The sequence below is a fragment of the Daucus carota genome, chromosome 7 (genome assembly GCF_001625215.2).
Source record: "Daucus carota subsp. sativus chromosome 7, DH1 v3.0, whole genome shotgun sequence".
Taxonomy (NCBI): Eukaryota; Viridiplantae; Streptophyta; class Magnoliopsida; order Apiales; family Apiaceae; genus Daucus; species Daucus carota.
Window position 1 is genome coordinate 32924257 of NC_030387.2, and position 22789 is coordinate 32947045.

Consider the following 22789-nt stretch of genomic DNA (forward strand, 5'->3'; position numbering starts at 1 on the left):
GAAGTTTCCATTTGGAAAAAGTCGCTTCTTTTGTTGGTAAAGCGTTGCAGACATTCGTAAAGCTTGAGCAGCATCGATACTTACTTTTATTTCTATTTCTTTTGTGATAAGGCACATTTACAAAATAATAAGGCAAAACACCAGTATATTAATGTCCCATATACAATTAAATATATTTCATAAATGATGCTAGTTATAAAATTGTTAGAGTTTAAAAAAAAAAAATTAAACCTTGGCCTCTAGATTCGTTAACTTTTCAAGGGGTTTAGCTTACAAATTGGGTTGTGGACAGAGTATTCAGGAGAGCAACTTGTTCAGGTCCTTCATGAACACTTGTAATTCGTTACAACTCCAAAAGTACACCGACTATATATTTAGGTAGAGAAAGAAAGAGGCAGTTGTAACTTATAACTGGGAATAAAAACCCAGATTACAGATTGCTTTCATAGTCACATGAATGAGACAGTTCTCATGATTCTATATTAAATTCTAAGGTGTATACATTATTTTCGCAGCCATATCTGATAATCTGATCCTTTATTGACAAACATTTGCCAGCTACCATCCAGATTCACTTCCTTTGACGGATTCCAGTCAAATTGACCAAGCTTCATTACGAGCGAATCTCCAATTTGTGCAGCATAACCCTCACTCACAGCATGAAATATCTTCACAGGACTTCTACAATGGATAGAAGCACGTTTTCGGGCCTCAATCAACTCCGTAATGGTATCATGGATGCCAAAATCATAGAAATGATCGTAAAACACAACAGGCTGCACAAAAGCACGATGTGTAACAATAATGATTGAGATCAACAGCAATGAAGAAGCAATGATTTAAGTCACTACCCAAAGCTCTCAAGAAAAAAAATTGAACGATCAGTTTTAAATAATATCATTTAGTACTATAGTATGGTGTCTCCGTGTCAATAATGCTAGCCACGAGTGAACATATTTGTCACAGAATTATGGTTGCTCTGGTGAATGAGGTGTCATTAGAACGTTGAAGCTATATTTAATGTAACTACTAAATTTTAAATACAATATCTTTTTGTATGAAGCACTAACCAATAATAGTAGACATCACCTAAAACACTAGTTCATTAATCAAGGAAAAAAACTTATGAAGAAATCGCAGTTCCAAAACAATGCTATTCCTATGGATAAATCATATTCCAGCTAAAATCATACTTGCAAGTTGCAGCTAAAGAGTATTTGTTCAAGTATAAAGTTTAATCACCAGTCATACTGCTTAAAAAGAATTCTTAATTACTTTCTCCATGATTTATATTTTTGCATAAAATTACTATATATTGTGCTAACCAAAATTTATGGGGGCAGTATTTTACTATGCATTGGGCTAAAACTAAGACTTAACAGGCCAAGCACCATGAGGATACAAAATTGCACCAAGGATATTAATAATTGTGTCATCAGTTGTCACACGTACTACTAGTTGCAAGAGATAGTCGTCACAAGTAATACTAGTTGCAAGGATACATTTAAAGTCAAATGAATGATGTCAGATAGATCCAAAAATATCTCAGGCTGACATTAAAAGCCAAAAGTTTAGTTTGAATTCAAATAAGAATTTTATTCCTAATCTAGGCAAAACATGTCTAGTCAAGGATCCTAGACTCTGGATCAACCATCTGAAAAGTTTTTGCCAAGTCCAACTGAGTGAGTGTAACCCAGTTGTATAATGCATTGATGTTCAATACCCGACAAGTTCATGCTCGCAAATGACATCTTGATTATCTAGGAATCTGGTATCTATAAGGCTTTAGTTGATGGAATTGGCCAACTGAGATGTATAATGTCCACAAACTAAAGAATGACCAAGTCTTTCTAAAAAAAAATTCGAGTTCGGAAAAAAAAGGACAAAATAAGTTGTCTTGAAAGGTAGTTAAATATTTTAATAGGTACCTGCTGATCTCTTAAAATAAGAGATCTAATGATTTACCAGTATAAAGCACAAGAAAAGTAGTAATATATGTCTTGCTTTATCAAATTACCGTTCCAGGATGAGTTAGAATATATGCATATCCTTGCGTAAGCTTATCTCTTGGAAACGGCCAATGACCCTGAAAATAAAATTAGCAAAGACAAAGAGGCACAGTTGTTTAGCCTAAAAGAAAAAGGCGAGGAAAACTTGTGATTTTTCCCCAAATATAATCAGATATAGTTTCTGTTTCTCTTCTTTCATCAAGATGCAAATAATGAAACAGATTATTTCAGCTAAAATTGTGATACATATGATAATAAATTCTCATCATGGGCAAGTAGTGTAGTAGCTCTTAGGTCAAAAAACAATCAAACTGATAAAAACATTTTGGAATAGCTGCTAGCATAAGGAAAAGCAAAAGAAGACTACTATGTATGTCTAACCAATTCTCAACTCCTAATACATGTATGAGGAGTACATTAAGGAACATAACATAAAAGTCAAAACATAAGTCACTAAATGAGAAGCTTTATATTACCCAATAATTATATAAACTATTGTTTTTTTTATTAATATTACTACCCCATTAGACTCCTATTGGCTATTACCCTGCGTTTGGTTTATTGTTCATAATAAATTAGTACGAAATTGTTTAAAATCCTATTATAATTGAAAATTTTCACCCACATCTCATATACTCGTCAATCCTATTATAATAATAGCAATTTAATTTAAAACTTAAATTCCCATTTAATATAAAATTCATACTTTTTTAATAACTAATGTATCTATATCACATAAACCCCCAGCATGTAATTCTGATACACTTTTATTACACTTAAAACTACTTTTCAATGGTATGCAACAATACAATGTTGCGCAATGTTTGGTTACAATCTATTTTATCACCATTTTTCATTTACAGTAATTTTACTTAAGTTTATTAAAATTATAAATTTTACATTATTATACGAGTATATTCTTATACAATAATTTAAAAAGGTTGATTCGAAACTATAAATATATGACCATGTTTATTTTAAAACAGTTTATAGTAATATAAGTTTATTAGAAATTATATTTTGTTGAAAATTTCAGTTTAGGCCCGTGCTGGTTATTTGCTAGTAGAAAATAAGGAAAAGAAAAGAAACAATAAATCTAATGCAAAGAGGTAACAAAAGTCTAACAATGATCGAAACTGGAAAGAGAATCATTATCTCTACAATAGTTATCTGTTTCAGATGGCATGAATAATAAGAAAAACTGGATCAAGATAACAAGCTGAAACAAGTGAATTGTGTAAGTTAAAGTCCAAAACGAAAAAAGAGTAGAGGATTGGGTGAGGGGCAAAGACCTGAGTTGATCCAGTATCATGGTTTTCCAAAAATGTGACGGCACGTGAAGGCCACCATCCCAATACTCCGGTTGGTTTTCCCTGAGGATCTATTAGTCTCCAGTATTCATTATGTAGAGCCGAGTGGAGTATACCCTACAGAAGAATCAGAATATAACTGATGCAAGTTTGCTTCGAAACTAATGTATTAGTTCATTAACTTCGTGCAAGGAATGTGGTGCAGAAAGTGTAACTGCTATTCATCTTTATAGTATCAAAATTATGCAGGAACATTTAGTTCTTCTAATCATATAACAAATTTTTATTCTTTTCTAATTAACCTAAATAATAAACGTAAGCAGACATTCACTCCTGCACATGTGATTTGTGAACCAAATGAACATTCAACATATTAACTGTAAACGATCCCAGGAAAGGGGGACTTTAAAAGTTTAGCATTTAACCCAAATCAAAATTTTGAACAGGTCCACAGAGTGATGAAGGGAAAATGGCAATAGATAAAAAGGCATAAATTAAGGACATATAAAGCCACATCTGAACATGCAATCAGAGACAGCCCAAATCATAGGTAGAAGAACAAGCATTGAAGAAAATGTAATGATATATATGCGAGATTTTATCAGTTGCCTTTGCTCCTTGGAAAGAGATAAGTAGTGAAGGAGAAGATGAGAAGGGTAAAGAAAGGAAGACGGTGCATAAAATAGTAATTATGATATTTTTGTTGTTGATATTGCCATAAAAAATTTAACGATCAAATGTGCTCTTAACGATTTAGTACAAGATATTGGGCAGCTTTTGCATCCAAGTAAAGTCCTTACGAGGAAATTAACAACTGTTACAGTTGGTGTAGTTGCCATCGGCGACAAGCATCATCAAGTATTAAAAATACCCATTATACTCTATGCAGAAGTAGTATGAGCAGAAAGATATTAAAGGGAGTACCTTCGTTGTGACATCAAATGCTGAAGAGGTGCCACCAGTGGCATTAATCCAATTGACGATCCTTTGACGATGAGCATCTAGTTACATAATGAAAATCATAGTTAAGAGGAGCAATAAAACTAACAGATGTCAATGACGAGGATGAGGATGATGATGATAGGGTCTAAATATTTAATACAGGTTGTCCGTGATTTCTTAAACTACGACAGGAACAAAAAAAAAAAATTTAGATCAGCTAATATTGACTAGCAATATAAGCATTTAATATTTTAATGAAACAACTATTTGAAAACTGGAACAATATACAATGCATGACAATATAAAACAATAATTTAGACAATTTTCACTTGTCGAAAAAGATTCTACTCCACTCATGGGAATTTACAGGGCATATAAAATAGCTTAAATCTTAATAAAAACATCATAGGCTGAGATGCTGAGTAGATCAGAGGCTCTGGAAGTCTATGAAATTCAAAATCAAGCAAGAAAATTATCGCTATTTCTGGGTATATAAATCCAAAAGAAGATGGAACAAAAAACACATGAAGAGGTTCTGTCATATAGTATATATACTGTGCCGATATACTGAGCAGATTATGTGGAGGTAAGAGTCATACTTCCATCAAACAAGTTATGGGACGTGAATTGTGCTTATGTGTATCTGGTTTTCACTGTAATCAAATCTAGAAATTCTCAACATGTAGATAACTGGTGCAGTCAGCAATACCTTGATTGTAGCATAAATTACCGCCCTCATAAGCCAGACTATCCCAATATTCCCCAATTGCAAATGAAGGATTGGAAGCTTCTATATACTCTTTCACATAACTGCCTGAAAACCCTCTGCATCCAAACAACATCTTCTATTAGTAAACAACAATAAATTGCTGAAATTTTATACGAGTATGACCTAGCAGTCTCAAGTGTGATCCTAATGAACCCAATAACTCTTAAAATCACAAATATGTAGTCTGGTTCTGGTACTCCCTCCATGGACACCAAACAAATCTGCTGCTTTGATTCTCGAGGAATGGGATATGAAAACATATCATGACATACATATTGGCTCTTCTTCCAACACTTCAAGATATTCGAAGATTTAGTAACTTAAGATTAACTTCAGTTTATTATAGGAGAACATAGAAGTTCTATAAGTTACCCTTTCATATAAGGTTGTTCATACATGAGTTACAGCTTATTTTTGTCAGGCTCAATAATCTTCCCAATTTCCTAATAATTTATAATAATTAACCTTAGTCACAAGTTAATTATTTCACCTCTCTGAAACGAGGAAGAACTTCTAATTAATTTACAGACAATTCTCTCGATGATATCCTTCAAATCCGGAAGGTATCCTAATGCAAATATTGACTAAGATAAAATCAATTAATTCCAAATATATCCCTAAACAATCATGGGGATAAAACACCTAATCCTAATAGAACTATGTTGGCTTGATCTTTATATAAATAGGGTACGCAAGCATCTTGGATGGAAAATGATCCGACATATCCATCAATTCGAGACACCTCTCAAGTCCAGCCTCGAACAATCAAAATTACAAAACCCCTTGTTTGCATAATTTGCTTATTCCAGTAACCTCCAAATTTGTTATAACCAAATTTGTCCGTTAACAGCCTGCATATATCTTCTCGTAGATAGTGTAATGCATCACTATATATGAGCTCATCTTTACAGCAGAATAGATAAATTTATACCATGTACCTTAGTTTGGTACTGGATATACAGGTTTAATGTGGTGGAAAAAAGTTAAGATATCACCAAAAAGGAAGTCAGAACTCAATTAAGACAATACTCTAATTGTACACCATAATAACCTTTTGTTTTTTGTAATCTGCTTTTTGCCAAAACACACTGACTATATGCTATATTGCTAATACCTCAAGAGATAGAGGAAACCATTTGGACATCAATATCTTTTATAATAAAAAAATGTAAAAGAAAAGGTCAAAAAACTATTGTCGTATTAATAAGATGAAACTTACCTCACAAAGTCCAGGCGCCATCCATCAAAACCAGTATCATTGCGGAGCCAATTTAACCACTCTTTCACATCTTTTCGTACAAAATCCTGGGAGTGATCAATGTTCGGTGCTGCATGAAAGATATCGCCTGCAGCTCAAAATAAAAGCAGATAAGTAGAGCCATACATATAATTGTCTCCCGACTGTTAACAATTCAATCTTGTGAACCTCTCTACTTTTCATGTATACTCAAGCACAACAAGAAAAAGATATACACCTTAATTTTTATAGGCTGCTGAAGTAGAACTTTATAAGGTAATCTTTGACTTCGTAGTGAAAAATTATTACACAAATAGGTAGCCTTCAGTTTCAATCAATTTTTAATCCTATCTACTTTCATGCCATGCTACTTTTTGAATACTGATAATATAAATGAATGTTAAAAATGTACATAGAAGTTTATCAAAGGCTAGTTGGCAGCATAAAACAGGCTAATAAGAAGCAACACAAGTGGGTGCCCTGAAAACAACTTTTCCAATTTTTTTCTTTAAGGCACTTCAAGAATTATATAATATTAATAACCATTATGCGGAGACCATTCTCATGGATGCAAAACTCCCATGTATCTGTGTTCCATTATTGCATTTAATTTGGTAAGAACAATTGCGTTAATTTTGGACATGTAACTACAGAGTTGCACTTTTTTCTTTCTATCCTCGTGATTAAAAGTTCAGGTCACTACTGGTTACATAAGAATAAAGTTTGCAAGCTTATGTGACGATATAGGCATTCCTTCTCGATAAAGTACAAAATATTATCACAATATAGGTTTCCTGAGTTTTGAGTAGATTAGTGAGAATTAGTGGGCATAATAAGAGGAGATCCTACATTATGTGAACTGAAAATCTTATAATCAGCAACATCAAGTTCCAGCAGGTACCACATGCATGTTTAGAGTGATTACATACAAGTGCACCAGTATCGAAATTGCATACCACTTGAAGGATTTCCACGCCCTTGAAAATTTGGATCATCGCAGACAATAGCCTCTGGTCCCCATGCAAGCTTGCCACCAAAAATGTTCCACACACCATTTGGACTCTGCAATTATGTGAAGGTAATTTACTGAAAGACCGTAACAGGCTGTGGCTTAGCCAGGAGAGACCTCTAGTGAGGGGGGAAAAAGAGAGGAAAATCTACTACTCAGATACAAAATGTTATTAAACTAAAACATAAACTAGTTACGATATTGTTTTCCATGTCTTCAGATGTTATAATCATATTCTCATTCCCAATTGTTTTAGAGATATCTCACTGTATTACATTTAATAATAATTTGTTGGTAACACCATCTGCCCTCTTTTACAAATATATCCATATATCTGATACAAAGATCAAGTGGGGAACATAGCAATACTATAGATCAAGTGGGGCCCTGTTAACCCCCCCCCCCCCCCCCACAGTTTCCCCACGTAGATTCACCGTTAAACAGCAGTTTGCATCTCATTTGACACACCAGAAGAAATGGAGCGTCCCATAGAGTAATAGAGTACAGGAAATAAAATGTATTGTGTTTTTTTACTTGCCACACAAGAATAGTCAGCCACATACAAGGCGTTAGGCATTGTAATATTTCCTTTTGTGAACAAAAATACCGGTTTGATAGTGCTAAAGTGAAATCATACCATGCTTCGATATCTAATCATTATGAAACTGAAGATTTTTACATCTAATCTAACCTGGTAAGCAACCAATGATGGGGATCCCAATTCCCAATGATGGTAAGTAGCCTACTAATTTCCCTATTGTTAGGTAACGCAATCAGAATGCAGTAATGCAAAAACTGGCAGTTTGAGACCTTAGGCAGAGATATATTGGACTCTGATTGATTGGAAACTGTATCCCGAAAGCATCCAAATACACCCTACGCCAGTATTTTTTGTTTTTTTTGCACCCTATTTATTTGCTCCGACCAGGTTACTGGAAATACAAGGCTAAATCTTGGCCTTCTATATCTAATTTGAATCTAAAACAAACATTGAAAATTTATTTTCTACAAAAAGGATTTTCTCTGATTGTGCATGGGTAGATCGATATTATAATTTCTCATCATTCACATATATTTAAGAATTACTTTGCATAACTGAGTCATTAATTGTTGACCAACAATCCAGATATCTTAAACTAAGAAGATGTGCCACTAACATACTACGTGCTTCAATATTTATAAACCAAATTGAAGTATGTCACATGATTATACATTGCAGGCAAAACTGAATTGAACAACAAACAATGAATCACCTGCTTATGGGCACACCGATGATTTAGTACAACATCTCCCAAGGCCTGCGGATGAAATATCATTACTTGTAAACAATGTTAAAAGTATAAAGCTGTATCAGTGACTTTCTCCTAAAACTTAAGGTTTAGGGAGAGATGGTCATCTAACAGATTAAATGTGGAAAATGGACTGATCTGGGCCTTCAAAAATTTAGCATGGGAGTATGGATGAGTATAGCAAATTTCGGTATATAATTTAAATCTACCCCATAAAATCAATATATGCAAGGCTACATCCCTGAAAGATGAACTCGTATCTAAATGCCATGTTTAAAAATTAAAACTGTAAAGGCAGAGATGTAAGGAAATAGTTGTTGAAAAAATCAATATAACAAAATTGTGTATGAGAAGAGGTAGCTTCTCGCACATATGGTCCTCTGCATCGTGACTAATATACTAAATCATAAATAATTACCAGAGAATGGCGAACCATATAAATACTCAAGTATGAGAAGTGTGGATGCATGTTAATACTTTTAGCCTACTCAATGAGTGGTTGAAATGGAAACTATTTTTTCTTTTGCCAAGTAGATATGGAAACTGTTATATATTTATAAAAATTATTAATTATTAATTAAACATATAACTCCTCAAAGTTCCAAAACATTCCCTGACAAGGCACTCTTGCATCTTTTCTAGAGGACACGGGTAACACTAGAGAAGATACTACAGCAAGCGTTTTCTTCATGCACATTGTTAATTAACATCCTCTTAAACTTAATGCATACCAAAAGATCTTGATTATGCATTTCCTCTATACAATACTTAAGCTCCTCTCTAGAACCATATGCCGAGTTTAAGTTGTACAGGTCCGAAGGCATATACCCTGTAAAACAGTCAAAATTAAATAAAATCAAGAATACTTAATGCTTAGGGATACTAGTATAGCATATTAGCATCAATAAAAAAAATTATGATCAGCCATACAGAATCTCATTAGAAAGTGATATTGAAATGCGTTGCTTCAAGCATTTAGATCAATGGCAAGATGGTATATAGATCTTTAAAAGTGGTGAAAGACCTTGTGGAGCAACAGATTCAGTTGGCGGTGGGAACCACACAGCTGTAATGCCAGACTTGGATAAATCAGAAGCTTTTGGAGCCAGCTCAAGGTACCACTTTTTTCTCGAGCTTTCCCAATTGAAACCTTGGAACTTAAAACAAGAAAATAGAGGGCATTTAGCAAAAAAAGAAGGTGGTAAAACCATGTTTTTAGCTATAGAAGACATTAAGACTAAATTATAAGACAACCTTCACATTTTTTTAGTACAATAATAAAAAAAAAATCTGCTTACAGCTTAAATACAGTAATTAATGAAAGTACAGGAGCTTCGTGATGCTAGTAAGAGAGATGAACTTGAGTGGGGCTGACATCAGCATACTTATGTGGCAGTTCCACCAGAAGAGCTTATAAGCTTCAATATGTTTGAAGGTAAGTATGAAACTGACAAGCGAACTTTGCAAATAGTTGGAACTTAAAATTCAAAAAATCAGGTTTTGGTTAAGAACTTAACAGCTCATGTATCTACTAGATGAACACGAAATAGTTCAGCAAATTTTGCCATCTGCATAACATATTTGGTTCTTAAAGATGTTGACCAAATTAAATCGTTAAGTTTTTGTTGATCGTCTGTTCGTTGGGTGGTCAGTTGGCTATGCCACTATTCTAAAGATTCTATAAGACTTTGAATTATTTTGATATGTAGAGACTAAATCACTCTAACCTCTATAGTGCTCTACACTATTTTGAGAAGTACCAGCTTGTCCTCGGCAAAGGTAAGTACATGTTGCACAAAGTTATAGAGACCAACTTCTAACCTTCATTTCACTGATTCGGACTACTTAAACTGCTCAAAAATATTTCAAGAAATTCTTTCAGGGAAAACTCTTTTACCTTTAAATCCATTTGAGGACAGAGGGAGTATTTGATAAAGTATAAGTCACACAAGTTTTTTTCTGCAGCATCCATAGAAAGGTTAATAGCATAGAGTTAAAACATTACATGCACATTCAGCATTAAGATCAACCACCTTAAGGAGAACCGGTAACTTAACATGGTATTACAAGGTCGGCAGAGCAGACGAGTTCGACTCTCTTCCACTCCCAATATTCTCATAATTTATTATGGACTTGTAGTGAGGGGAGTATTAGAATATAATATATTATCCAGTTTCATCCTCCTCCAATTGTTAACTTAACAATATGTCATGTAAGAACCTTTTTCTTTAGAAAACTATAGTGTATGCATATAATATTAACATTGTAAATGGTAAAAATGGGTTTTGTATAAAGAAAATTAAGCAACTCAAACACTTTGAACATAAGCATGTCACCTCAAATTAAATTGGTATTAAGAGGTATACTAACCACAATCTCTCTTCCGGTACCAGTTCCTGGCTCTGCATGGTGAAATCATTAGAAATACAATTGAGAGATCTGTTGTTCATGGACATAATATAGCTGAAGATGCAAATATCTACCTAATTTTATTTGTTCAGGGGTCTTCTGCCACTGAATGGTCTTTCGCTGAAGCGCACGTTCTAAAGCCTTCCGCTTCTTTTCAATAATTTCTTTCTCAATTACATGTTCAATAAGTGTGTCCCCTTCCTTTGGCTTTTCATGAGCAATAGACCAAACTTCATCAGGACGGGGCAATGTCAAAGATTTAAATTTAGATGTTATGGATTCAGAAATGTCCTTCTTCCTTGGAGGAAACTTGGGGAAGATGGAACATATCCTTCGTGCCATCCAGTCGGGTATCTCTCTGCGAGGACCATCACTGAGTAGTTTCCACTTTTGTGAATCATCATCCATTAACAGGTCAACCCGTCCACCATTAAGAACAAATATTGCATCTTCTTCCCCTTCGCCTATTGGCTTTTCTCTTAACAACAACGACTCTCCCAACTCTGCTCTTTGTCTCCACATCTTTGAAGCAACTTCAGATGCTTTTAAAGATCTCTGTAGAGCTTCACACCTTCTCAGGTATGCCTCCTCCTTGCATTGTGCTGCTTCTTTAGCAGAGTCAACTGCTGCCCTCATTGCCTCCAGTTCAACCTTAATAACCTTAGAAACAGATTTTTTTCTATCACCTGCATCCTTCTTCATTTTTTCTAATAACAATTTAATTTCCTCCTCTAGCTGAAGAGATTTCACCCCGCTTGACTCCTGATATTCTGCCAGTGCTTTCATTGTATCACTTGCACGAGTTTCAATTGCATTTGCCCGTTCTTGAGCTTGTTCCAGTTCCAGCTTTAATAGATCAATCTCACTTCTTGAAAGTAATAATTTAGAGTTCAGATCATCAATAGTAGCTTGTAACTTGATATTCTGTGTCTGGATGGAAGCCATCTCACCAACAGGAGTTACACTATCTGTAAACATAGACATCGCTTTTGTTGTATGTTCGCTAGCTGTTTCTGCAAGAGCCAGAGCCTTCTCTATGGCCTTTTTAGACTTATCTACGATAGATATAATGGTACCTTCAATGGAATTCCGTACCCGTTCTTCAATCTGGTAAGCTGCTTCAGCAGCTGAAGTTTCAGCTGCAGAAACCCTTAACTGTGCATCTTCTAATATGTGAGCAGTGGCCTGCTGAAAAGAAATCTCTGCCAACCTTTCTACTTGCACTGCCAGTTCAACAGCATCTTGTTTTGCAAGAACCAATTTGGTTTCCAAGTTAAATTTCTCTTCAATTGACTCCTGCAGATTCTGGTTAAACAAAGTTTTGGCAGCCTCGAGTTCTGCAATTGCCCGTTCTTTGTCGTGCATTATGGTGGCCATATATTCCTGTTGTTTAGCCTTGGATAGAGCCAACTCTTCCAAAAGCTCATCTCTCTCACTCTCGACGGTTTTTTTCCTAGGTCGTTTTTCATAATGGTCTCCTCCAACTGTTGATAAATCAAATTCAGTAAATTCTAATATTTCATCAGTATCTGAAGGAATACCATCTCCTTCATCAAGAGCACGAGTTAACGAAGAATCTCCCTGTCACAGAGTATATGGTTAATACATGGAAGTAGGCATAGACACCCTTTATAGTTGTTGGAATACAAAATATTGAATTTCGCAACTGGAGTTTCCATAATTGCCTAAAGAGTATAGGCAGCAACAGTAATCTACTTTCTCTATTCCTAATATTTTGACAAAGCTATTTGAATTTGGAAAGTTGCGTGAACCAACCTCATAAAGATATGTCAAAAAAATAAAATTCCATGTACCTTTTAACTCAAAAAAATCACAACTGTTCACATACCCTGCTAGAAAAGACAGTGGTACTTGATTTGCTGAGCAGGTCTCCTGTGTACCGAAAATCCTTGTGAACAGGTATCGCACATGAAGTCTTTGATAAGCTCGTCCCGTGGTAATAATTTCTATGGGTCAGAGGATGATACTTAAAACCAAAATACAAGTTGCGGTCACATCTCACAGGTAAATAATCAAATGGGTAGCCAAGACAGGAATGCCTACAGATTGTTGCATCGGAAAATGAAATGGCATCCATTTTATCTGTCAACAAAACAAACATTATCATACACTAACGCTAAATACACAAAAAGTTTAAGATGAATCACAAAACCAAACTGAATATATCGATCTAGCTAGTAACTACTATAGCAGCTAGATTTCAGAAAGTAAACAACAGCTCTGTTCATTTCACCGGAAAATAACTCGAGTATGAGAAAACAAAAAAATTTCCTCCATCATCAGGACGACAATGTTCTAAATTCTGATCAAAGTGTCGACAATTAGGCCTTCTATTTTTCCTACAATCACAACTTTTTCTCGAGGGATTTCCTTCCCCCGAAAAAATAAAAATCACCCTCAGACTCAACAAACACCGGAAAAATCAGAATACATTTCCTACAAACAAAACGAACACCTAGAGATGAATCATCTCGTTTGTATGTTAATTAAACAGAATATTGAGGGAGCTAATCCGCAATTACACAGAAATGATAATGTATTGACACAAACAGTTATAGGCATTACGAAACAACGAAACTAGTTAAGCAATTGAATAAATGCACATAAACAAAACTACATTAACAAAGTAGAGTTACATACAATCTGAAATTGAGTGTTAACCGAAGCTCCATGCATATACAACACAAAAGGTATGTGTTTGTGTGAGGTGAATTGAAATGATGATCAGGATGCTAATTTAAACATAATTGTGATTTGATTGAGTCAAGTATGGTGATCTCTGTGTTTAATATAAACACCAGAGTGGACTGCATTGGAGTGAGTGGAGGATCTTCACATGGAAAATCTGCACTTTCTCAGGAATAGTGTATGCCCAAATTAGGAGTACTTTTCTTTCTTTAAGCAAGCAACAAACAGTCAACTTATTTAATACTCCCTCAATATCGAATTATCGAATTAGATGAGCTCATTCACTTCGGGCATACACTTTAAGTTTCATTGACCGCATAATTACATCACTTATTTTTAAAATTCTATTTTTATAAATAAAATTTTAAATATGAAATTTTCGTTTGCAAAAAAAAATATCGAAAAAACAAATTTCAGAACTAGACGGTCAATGCACCTTAAGTTACGTGCTCATCTAATTTGGGACGGAAGGAGTAGATAACTTATTTATTTAATTTTTAATATTTAAAACCAGATTCTATTAACATGCTTTTTATATTAATCGGCGGTAATCTGAGATATATCTGTGATGTAGAAAATAGGCGTGTTTTATTTGGCTATTCTTTTCCTGTCAAATAAAAAAATATGGCTATTTATTTATTATTATAAATTGGGGATACCTTTTTCTTTCCGTAATTCAGCTGGGAAATAAAGATGGAGAACTTTGCTAATTAAGACATGCTTATATACGAGAAAGTGGAAAGTAAGTAGATGCTCACGGGCCACTTGCACTTAACGTAAATGCAAAAGCGGATCCACACTAGTACGAATAAGAAAGCGTCTACAACTTTTTATGAGAGCTTTACATCTCAGACAATCAATTTTTATTTTTTTTGCTAATTATTCCCCAGACAATCATAATAACCGCTGCTTCTACCTTTCTTGGTCATTTATGTATGGGTTGGACACTTGGACCTCACATATAGATATCGATTAGTCGGTCTTATAATATATATTATTTATTTTTCGACTGGTTATTCAAATTTAACTATTTTTATATATTTGAAGTCAGTAATAATAATTACTGTAGCCACGCTTGACAAAATACGATAGAGAAGTATTGTAAGAAGAAATGTTTCTTATTTAGCCATAACAAGGGCAACAGTGCAACACACTCCTACCAAGTACCAACTCTCATAATAAGACGAACCAAACGGATACAATAATCGGGCCAAGACAGATAAGATTATTTTTGGTTGCTATCACATCAAGGATTCAAAGAAAAATGCATCAAACTTATAGAAAATAAGCAACAGGAGAGAAACTGAGATATTCATGTTTTTCCTTTCTTACAATAATATCCACCAAAAGGGACTCGTCCATTTACTTCCTTCTCACTGTTAGGCAAATTTTTTTTTTTTTTTTTTTTATTTTCATAGCTAAGCATTAACTTGGCTTCTCAGCTGGAATTAGGTACCACAAAAACATATACAAACATGATTGTTGAAATACAAATGGAAATATCACAAGAAAAAACTCAAGGACAACCACAAACCAGAATCAAAATTATAGTATTCTTGTCACCCTTCTCCGAAGGAGAGCACAGAAGGAAATCTCAAAGTTCACTGACCTCTAAACTGGCTAATGGCAAAGATAAATTAGTCATTATTTTTTGTAATTACGCCATACAAGACATTCAAAGAGAGTGCAAGCCAGAAAGTAAAAATTAACTTGACAATAAAAGAGTGTCAGTTTCTCGTGTTTTCAATGGCTTCAGGCTCCCCACCATCAGCTCCATCCAGACTCAGACCATCGTTACCGGTAGTACCGCCAGATCCGGTTCCTGAAAAGCCAGTGTCACTAAATTCACCGCTGGAACCTCCCGCAGCAGAAAATCCATCACCGCTACCAGCAACATCATACCCGCCACTATTTCCGCCACCGTACCCGCCACTATTTCCGCCACCATAACTTCCGACATTGCCTCCACCGTCAGCATAGCTTCCATATCCCCCACCATAGTTGTTGCCCCCTCCACGGCCGCCACCGCCATAATTTCCATATCCTCCGCCATAATTGTTACCCCCTCCGCCATAGTTGTTACCCCCTCCATACCTGTTACCACCACCATAACTCCCACCACCAAAACCTCCTTGACGAGGCCTGTCTGTTGCAAAATCGACCTTTACCCTTCGCCCTTGAAGTTCCTAATATCATTGACAAATTTTCAATTCAGATAAAATAATATTGGAGAAATTTGCATAACGTATCATATTTAACATTGCAGTATGCACCACCAAATGATAAGAATTTGCACTAATTTTCAATATATCCTGCTATCCTGCTTGAACAAAGCTATAAATGCTAGTTATTCATCCTTTCTTCACCAAAAATGATTTAAGCAATAGTTTATTACTATGTTCTATGGATCTGTTTTCCATGTTGGAGGGTCTTATTTTTAGCACTTGTAATGTGATTTAGTCCTCCTGCTCAAGGAAAGCCCGTACAATGTATTTGACCAGTGATGACGCTACTGTCCAGGAAGACCATTACCAACTTTAGAGGAACAAAAAACACTGTAATCAACAATTCAAAGCCTTACTATGTGTATTGATTCCTAGATGTGATTCCAAGTAGAAGCCTATGCTAGCACATAGGAAACTGATTTGTATGGGAAAAACCAATATACACCGAATGTAACTGTCAAATATATATACGATATACCTAAGCTAGGTTATAATATATACAGTTAAAATATACAGGTTCGGTTCTATGGAGTCCCGCGTGCTGCTTGCAGACACGATTTTCAATTACAGGACTTCAAGTTCTCCATTTTAACTAATACTCCAAAAATATAAGTCCCCGATTCTGCAAGAAGGATATGTACTATTTGAATATACTAAAATTTTATACTCTAACAGGAGATGCTAAGTATTTAAAATCCAATCATAGAAATTTTGAGCTCAGTTGCAGTATATTTAACAATACTCTTCAGTTATTTACTGCTTCCTGCTAAACCTTCTTTACAAGAGGATTAAACATGAAAATTTAAATTATTCAAGAATAGAACAGGATTATTAATTCCACTTTTCACAAATAGAATTTTTAAACCATAATTACATATGTATATACAGACCCGACAAGAGAACACTACAGGAAAGACCTTTTCTCTCTTTAAGTTCATCTGGGAATTGTATACATATTGAAAAATTAGTGCATCACCTAAAAAGGACAGTATTGTATTCAACATATATGCATATACCTGCCCGTCCATGGCTTGCTTGGCACTTGACGCCTCTTCACTTGAAGTATAAGTAACAAAACCAAACCCTCTGGATCTACCAGTCATCTGATCAATGATGACCCTTGCTACAAAATATATGAAATTATATAATGAAAAGAATGTTATATACACAAGCTTCAGTTGGCATCATAATCACAAACTTAATAGTTTATTTAAGTTGGAACAGCTAACAAACATTATACATAAATTTATATACACTCTGTTATAGCAGATACTGATACAGAATAGACCTGCGGAATTTATTTAGTCTCTTTATTATTTCTCAAGTCTTTTTCATAATACACTTCAACGACGAAATTTGAGCATATTTGTTTAGCTAATTAATTTGATTGTTTAAGTGCACTATAGAGGTTTTTGCCTACTCTAGATATAGAAAAGGGTTTTTTTATATCGATTAAGATAATTTAAACTTTAAACAGAGACTTAATATGAATGAATTTTGGCTCACTAGTTGAACTACAAAAAATTTGAATTATAGCATCACATTTAATGAGTATGATCCATACAATATATTCTTTATTTTTAATATTTAAACTTGAAATTTTTGTATTTGATTGGTCATTGGTTATGCATCATCCAGAGAAAAAAGTCTATACGCTTCTATTACTACTAGACTTCCTGCTCTTCATCAAAATGGTAACTTAGCCTGAACGGGCCTGGTTATAAGTTTCATATTATGTACAAATATTATAATTCTTCAATTGATATTTAATATTTTGCCGTGTCTCCAAGATTGTCATTTTATCAAATGAACCATGGCAAATGAATATTTAATAAATCAATAATTTCGTCAAATGAATAATTTTACGGTATCAAAAATCAAAAATAATAGTAAAACGTATGTTAAAATTGATACAAGAATCAATAATCAATAAATGAAATAACAGTCACAAATTGTTGAATAATCTCTACATACAATATATAAGTTTGTTATTAACTGAAGTTTTTAAAGTATTATTATTCTGAATGACATATGTTTCGAATAATAAAAACGTCATCAAATACAATCAACTCCCTTACTAACTTACATATAGTCTTCGTTTTTTATAATACAAGATCTGCAATTCGCATGACCCACAATTTCATATATTAAATTGAAAATTTCTTTAATTTTTATTTCTATGTAAAATCTAATGCGTTATTTTTATGATTTGTGTTTTTAAAGTCAACTATTTTTACAACTGCAACAATTTAACTAATAAGCTGTTATATCTTTTGTACTAATATAGGATCCAGGATCTTATACTCCCTCCATTTCAAATTACATGTCCACTTTCTAAAAATCACATAGTTTAAGAAAAGTGAATTTTGAGGAAAGAGAGGTGTATTAACTATTAAGTCATTGGGGTTGTTTGGGTTAGCTTAAAATAAGTGACTTCTTGCTTAAATTAAAGAAGTAGAGTAGAAGTGAGAAGTAAATAAGTTAATAAAGTGTTTAGAAAAAAAGTAGAAGCTCTGAGAGAAAAGCTAGTATTCTCAGCTTCTTAAAAGTCCATCTACTTATTTACACAAATGGATCAAGAAAAGCAGAAGCCAAAAGTAACTTCTGCTTCTGCAAACCAAACAGGCCCATTAATTGAACATGATATGTGGATATATGGTTGATCTTGGAAATATAAATTAGAAATATGTGAAGGAGAATTGATTTTGGAAACATAAATTTATATTGAAAATTGAAGTGGACAAGTATTTTGAAACAAATTTTTTTCTAAAGTGGACATGTATTTTGAAACGGAGGGAGTGCTAAAATTTAACACCTCTATACCTTTTATTTTAATATATTGTTGTATTTTATAACTCAAGTATGTATTTAATGTGGTCATTCAATCAATAACTGACAACCGATGGAGTCCAAATATCATATATAAATTGTTTCGGGGTCATTTGGTTCGAGCTCTTCAAGTATGAGGTATGGGTATTCTTCATTCCAAACTCATACTTGGTGTTTGGTTAAGGAAAAGATATTCTGAAACCCATACCTCAAACCTATGAGATATGAGTTTTTCATACCCAAGTAGGGAGGTGGGTTTCATACATGGGTATGAGGAATCAAAAAAAAATTCTTTATATTTCATCTATATTTATATAGTTAGATGTATATTTTTTATATAAAACTAAATCATCAGCTCAAAGATATATAAAAAAATAATTAAAATATTTCAAATTAGTTAAAATTTATTATTCAAAACTATTTTAAATCAAAAATATTCATTCCATCATTCAACCAAACACATTATATCAGAAATGATACCTCAACCTCATACCACAGTAACCCGATTCTTGATTCCAACCCCATACCGCCTCTCGAACCAAACGATCCCTTCATGTTTTCTGTTTGAACTTCATACATTGCTAAATATTTTCCTGGAAAATAATTTCTAAAAAAAAACTTCCGAACAAATATTATACCAAAAAATGTTTTCCGGGAAAATAATTTTTTAAAAAAAAAACCTTCCGAACCAAGATTATACCAAAAAATGTTATCCTGGAAAATATTTTCCAACATCAAGTTATTTCCATACAAACAAATAAAGCTTTATTATAAATGAATTTTAATTTACTACTTGATTTTAAAAAAATTGGACTATAGTATTATATTTTATATGCATGATCCTATACAATATGTTTATTATTTAAAGTTGAAACTTTTGTATATAATTAGTTTCTACATCATGTAAAGCACCAAAAGTCTATAAGTTTCTATTACAAGACTTGCTACCTTACTAGAATGGTAATGTGAGATTACTCGAGTAGGCTATGAGTTCCCCAACCCTAATACTTCAAATGGTTTTACGACCAATCCATATCCATATCCAGTGTTATTAAAAGCGCGCATATGCGAACGCATATTCGATATGCGATGCAATGCCCACCTGAAGCGCATCGCTTCGGAGATGCGATGCGCTCGCTTTAATGCGCATCGAGCGCTTATGCGCTGTTCAAAAGCGCAAAATAAGCGCGCTTCTTTTAAAATAAGTCATTTTAAAAGGAAATGGGTCAAAAAAAAAACCCTGTGGACCTTATAGTAAGGAACACAAATAGATACAGACCAGATTTACATGCAAGAACAAGAGATATCGAACTGGAGACAAAAATTAAACTCATCTTCTTTTATGATTATTGCAGATACCCACATATATAAGATACACATATCGTGTATACACTAACATATATATATACATACAAGTGTTGTATATACACATATGACTTGAGTATGATGAAGAAGACTTTATTAGAGATCCGAATTATATTAGTAAAGATGATGATGATTTCCTGAATATTGATGACGAAGAAGTAGAAGAATGGACTAAGTTTGGAAATCTTTGCTACTTTGACTTTAGAAGAATTTGGTTGCTTTATCAATTAAATGTCATCTTATCTGTAAATTAACAATTTTCTGCTTATATATCATTTATATATGTATATTTATTTGTCTTCGATGAATCCGCGCAATTCGGGTTGCGCGTTGCGCTTATGCTCTGGGGGGCCTTTGCGCTTCTGTGCGCATATCGCATTTAATAACATTGTCCATATCTACCTCTAACAATGAAGGAGAGCACAATTCTCACCCAGGTCAAAGAAACTCGATCCCCCCGAGTAAATTAGTCTCATTGTCATGAAGGTTTTAACTTTTGAAATCTTTTTGCTCGATGCCAAAACAAAGTGGCAAAGAGCCTGAAGAAAGTACTTAGCTTGTCGATTTGAAAGTTCACAAATAAAATAAAGGAAAAATATAGTAACAGCCGGTTTATGATCCACATATAAATTTACAAATATATGACTGCAGAATCACATGTTCAAACCAAAAAATCAGTAGTATACAATCTTAAAAAGGGAGGGCTATTTGTCTTATCCTATATATTTGTATGCTTAGTCTTTACCAGAATATGTTATACTCCAAAGATAATAAACTACCTAAAAGAAACAGCATATTAATAAGACTATATAACATGTAAGTTCAGTAACAAAATTTTCGTACATCCATGCAAAGACTAGGGATCAGCCTGATAACAAATGATCAGAATATTTGGGCAAAGTAAAAACAAATCCATACCTTCTGTGACCTCCCCATGTTGTGCAAATTCTTCTCTTAAACTTCCATCATCAATACTCCAAGGAAGACCTGCACTAAGTAAAGAGTCAAACAAAGATAGAGCAACCAAAAGCCAACAATATACACAAGGGACAGAAAGAGATGCCCACCTCCAACAAATAGCTTGGAAGATGACATAAATCTTACTGCCTGGCAAAGTGATAAATTTGAAAGAGACGATTCTATGCTGACATGCTTAGAGCTTGCCTGCTTAAGCATATTTCCAAGTCTGCTAGCCAGAGCCATTTTGCAACCTAATTGGTAGAAATATACACATAAATTATAAGCCTTATACTGTCCGTAACATTATCAATGAAAAAGCGAGAAATCACATAATAAACTATGGCATCCTCCAGCAATATTGCAGGCATAGATGTGAACACAGCCCTGTTTTACAATTCCAATAGTCTAACTCTATCCTAATAATGCATAATCTTGCCTCTAGCAAAGAAATGATAACACTGTCCTCATTTCAAAATTGATACATGCTCACAAGAATATGCTCTACTAAAAACATTATACAAGCACCACCTCAATGATAAACACTAGAAAAATATATTGAACATGTTGAATCATTAAATACACTAAAAGTAGCACTAATGTTCAATATATTGAGTATTTTGGATAACTAATTGAATACACCCAATGACAAACCCCTCAAGAAAGATATGACATTAACTGAGTAAACAAAATTCTGAGAACATTTAGAGCCCTGGAAGAGAATTCTTACGGTTCTTAAAGTGAAAAAATTAACATGTCTAGTCGATAAAACAGAGAAATTTTCATTTAAAAAGAGCCTATACAATTAATATCACTATTTTGTTGCGGCATTGGATTAACACTCTGGTTAACAATCCCAATCATTTAAGCTTCTTATCTACAAATTTTCTGACTATTCAGTCGCGGCATTGGATTAACACTCTGGGTTAACACTCTCAATCATATAAGCTTCTTATCTACAAATTTTCTAACAAACGTTAAAGTTTTGAACATTGACTTTACATAGACCCACAGGTGCAAAATCATTTTAACCAAATAACACACTAACAAAAATTACAATTCCCTGAAAACTACAAAATAACAAAAATTATCACAAAAGCAGTAGCTCGAAACAATAATGAAAACATCAAAATTAGAGCAATAATCAGCATAAAAGATAAGTACAATTTTACAACGCATTACATCTACAACGAAAACCCCAAGATCTTAATAAACACAGAGTAAACAATATTAATGAAAAAATGAAAAGAATTATAGTGTAAAATTCAAGCTAGGGTTTTAGTTAAAGAAGAGAGAAATCGTACCTTTTTAGTGTACTGTATAGGTTAATTTCTACAAACACGAAACGATGTAATTGTATGTATTTATAAGTGCATACAAGGGCACGTGCAAAGCGCGTGTTTTCCGAATTGGGCTTTCCATTGATGCTTATCGACTATCGTCTTATCAAATTTATTCCAATATTTTTGTTCTTGAGATAATATAATTATGATCATGTAGAATTACGTCCAGAAGCATCTTAACTGACAGTCTGACAGTAATAATTTTATTTTATTGATTATTTAAAAATAATTTATTTTATTGATCATATATATTGAATTAGATCTAGCTGGTCTGGTCAATGGTCAATTTGATTTAAGTGATATTAAGGTTATAGTGCACTCTACTAAACTATAAATCAATTTTTAATTTTTTGCACGTTTAGATTTAATAGTAGAAATTATTATAAA

General features: G+C 33.6%; 2 protein-coding genes across 2 annotated transcripts; both read right to left on the bottom strand.

Moving 5' to 3' along the window:
* Nucleotides 1-210: 210 nt before the first annotated feature.
* Nucleotides 211-13894, bottom strand: LOC108196268 (uncharacterized). The gene is made up of 14 exons (XM_017363476.2): nt 13636-13894; nt 12824-13077; nt 11049-12555; nt 10936-10967; nt 9590-9722; nt 9297-9394; nt 8530-8574; nt 7224-7329; nt 6250-6376; nt 4971-5086; nt 4244-4320; nt 3302-3436; nt 2018-2086; nt 211-776 (listed from the first exon to the last, which is right to left on the bottom strand). The coding sequence occupies exons 2-14, from the start codon at nt 13070-13072 to the stop codon at nt 504-506; spliced, it is 2967 nt and encodes a 988-aa protein (XP_017218965.1). The 5' UTR covers nt 13073-13077; nt 13636-13894; the 3' UTR covers nt 211-503.
* Nucleotides 13895-15199: 1305 nt separating this feature from the next.
* On the bottom strand, nt 15200-22502 carry LOC108196605 (glycine-rich RNA-binding protein 3, mitochondrial). The gene is made up of 5 exons (XM_017363958.2): nt 22364-22502; nt 21170-21313; nt 21021-21089; nt 16925-17031; nt 15200-15869 (listed from the first exon to the last, which is right to left on the bottom strand). The coding sequence occupies exons 2-5, from the start codon at nt 21303-21305 to the stop codon at nt 15411-15413; spliced, it is 771 nt and encodes a 256-aa protein (XP_017219447.1). The 5' UTR covers nt 21306-21313; nt 22364-22502; the 3' UTR covers nt 15200-15410.
* Nucleotides 22503-22789: the final 287 nt, after the last annotated feature.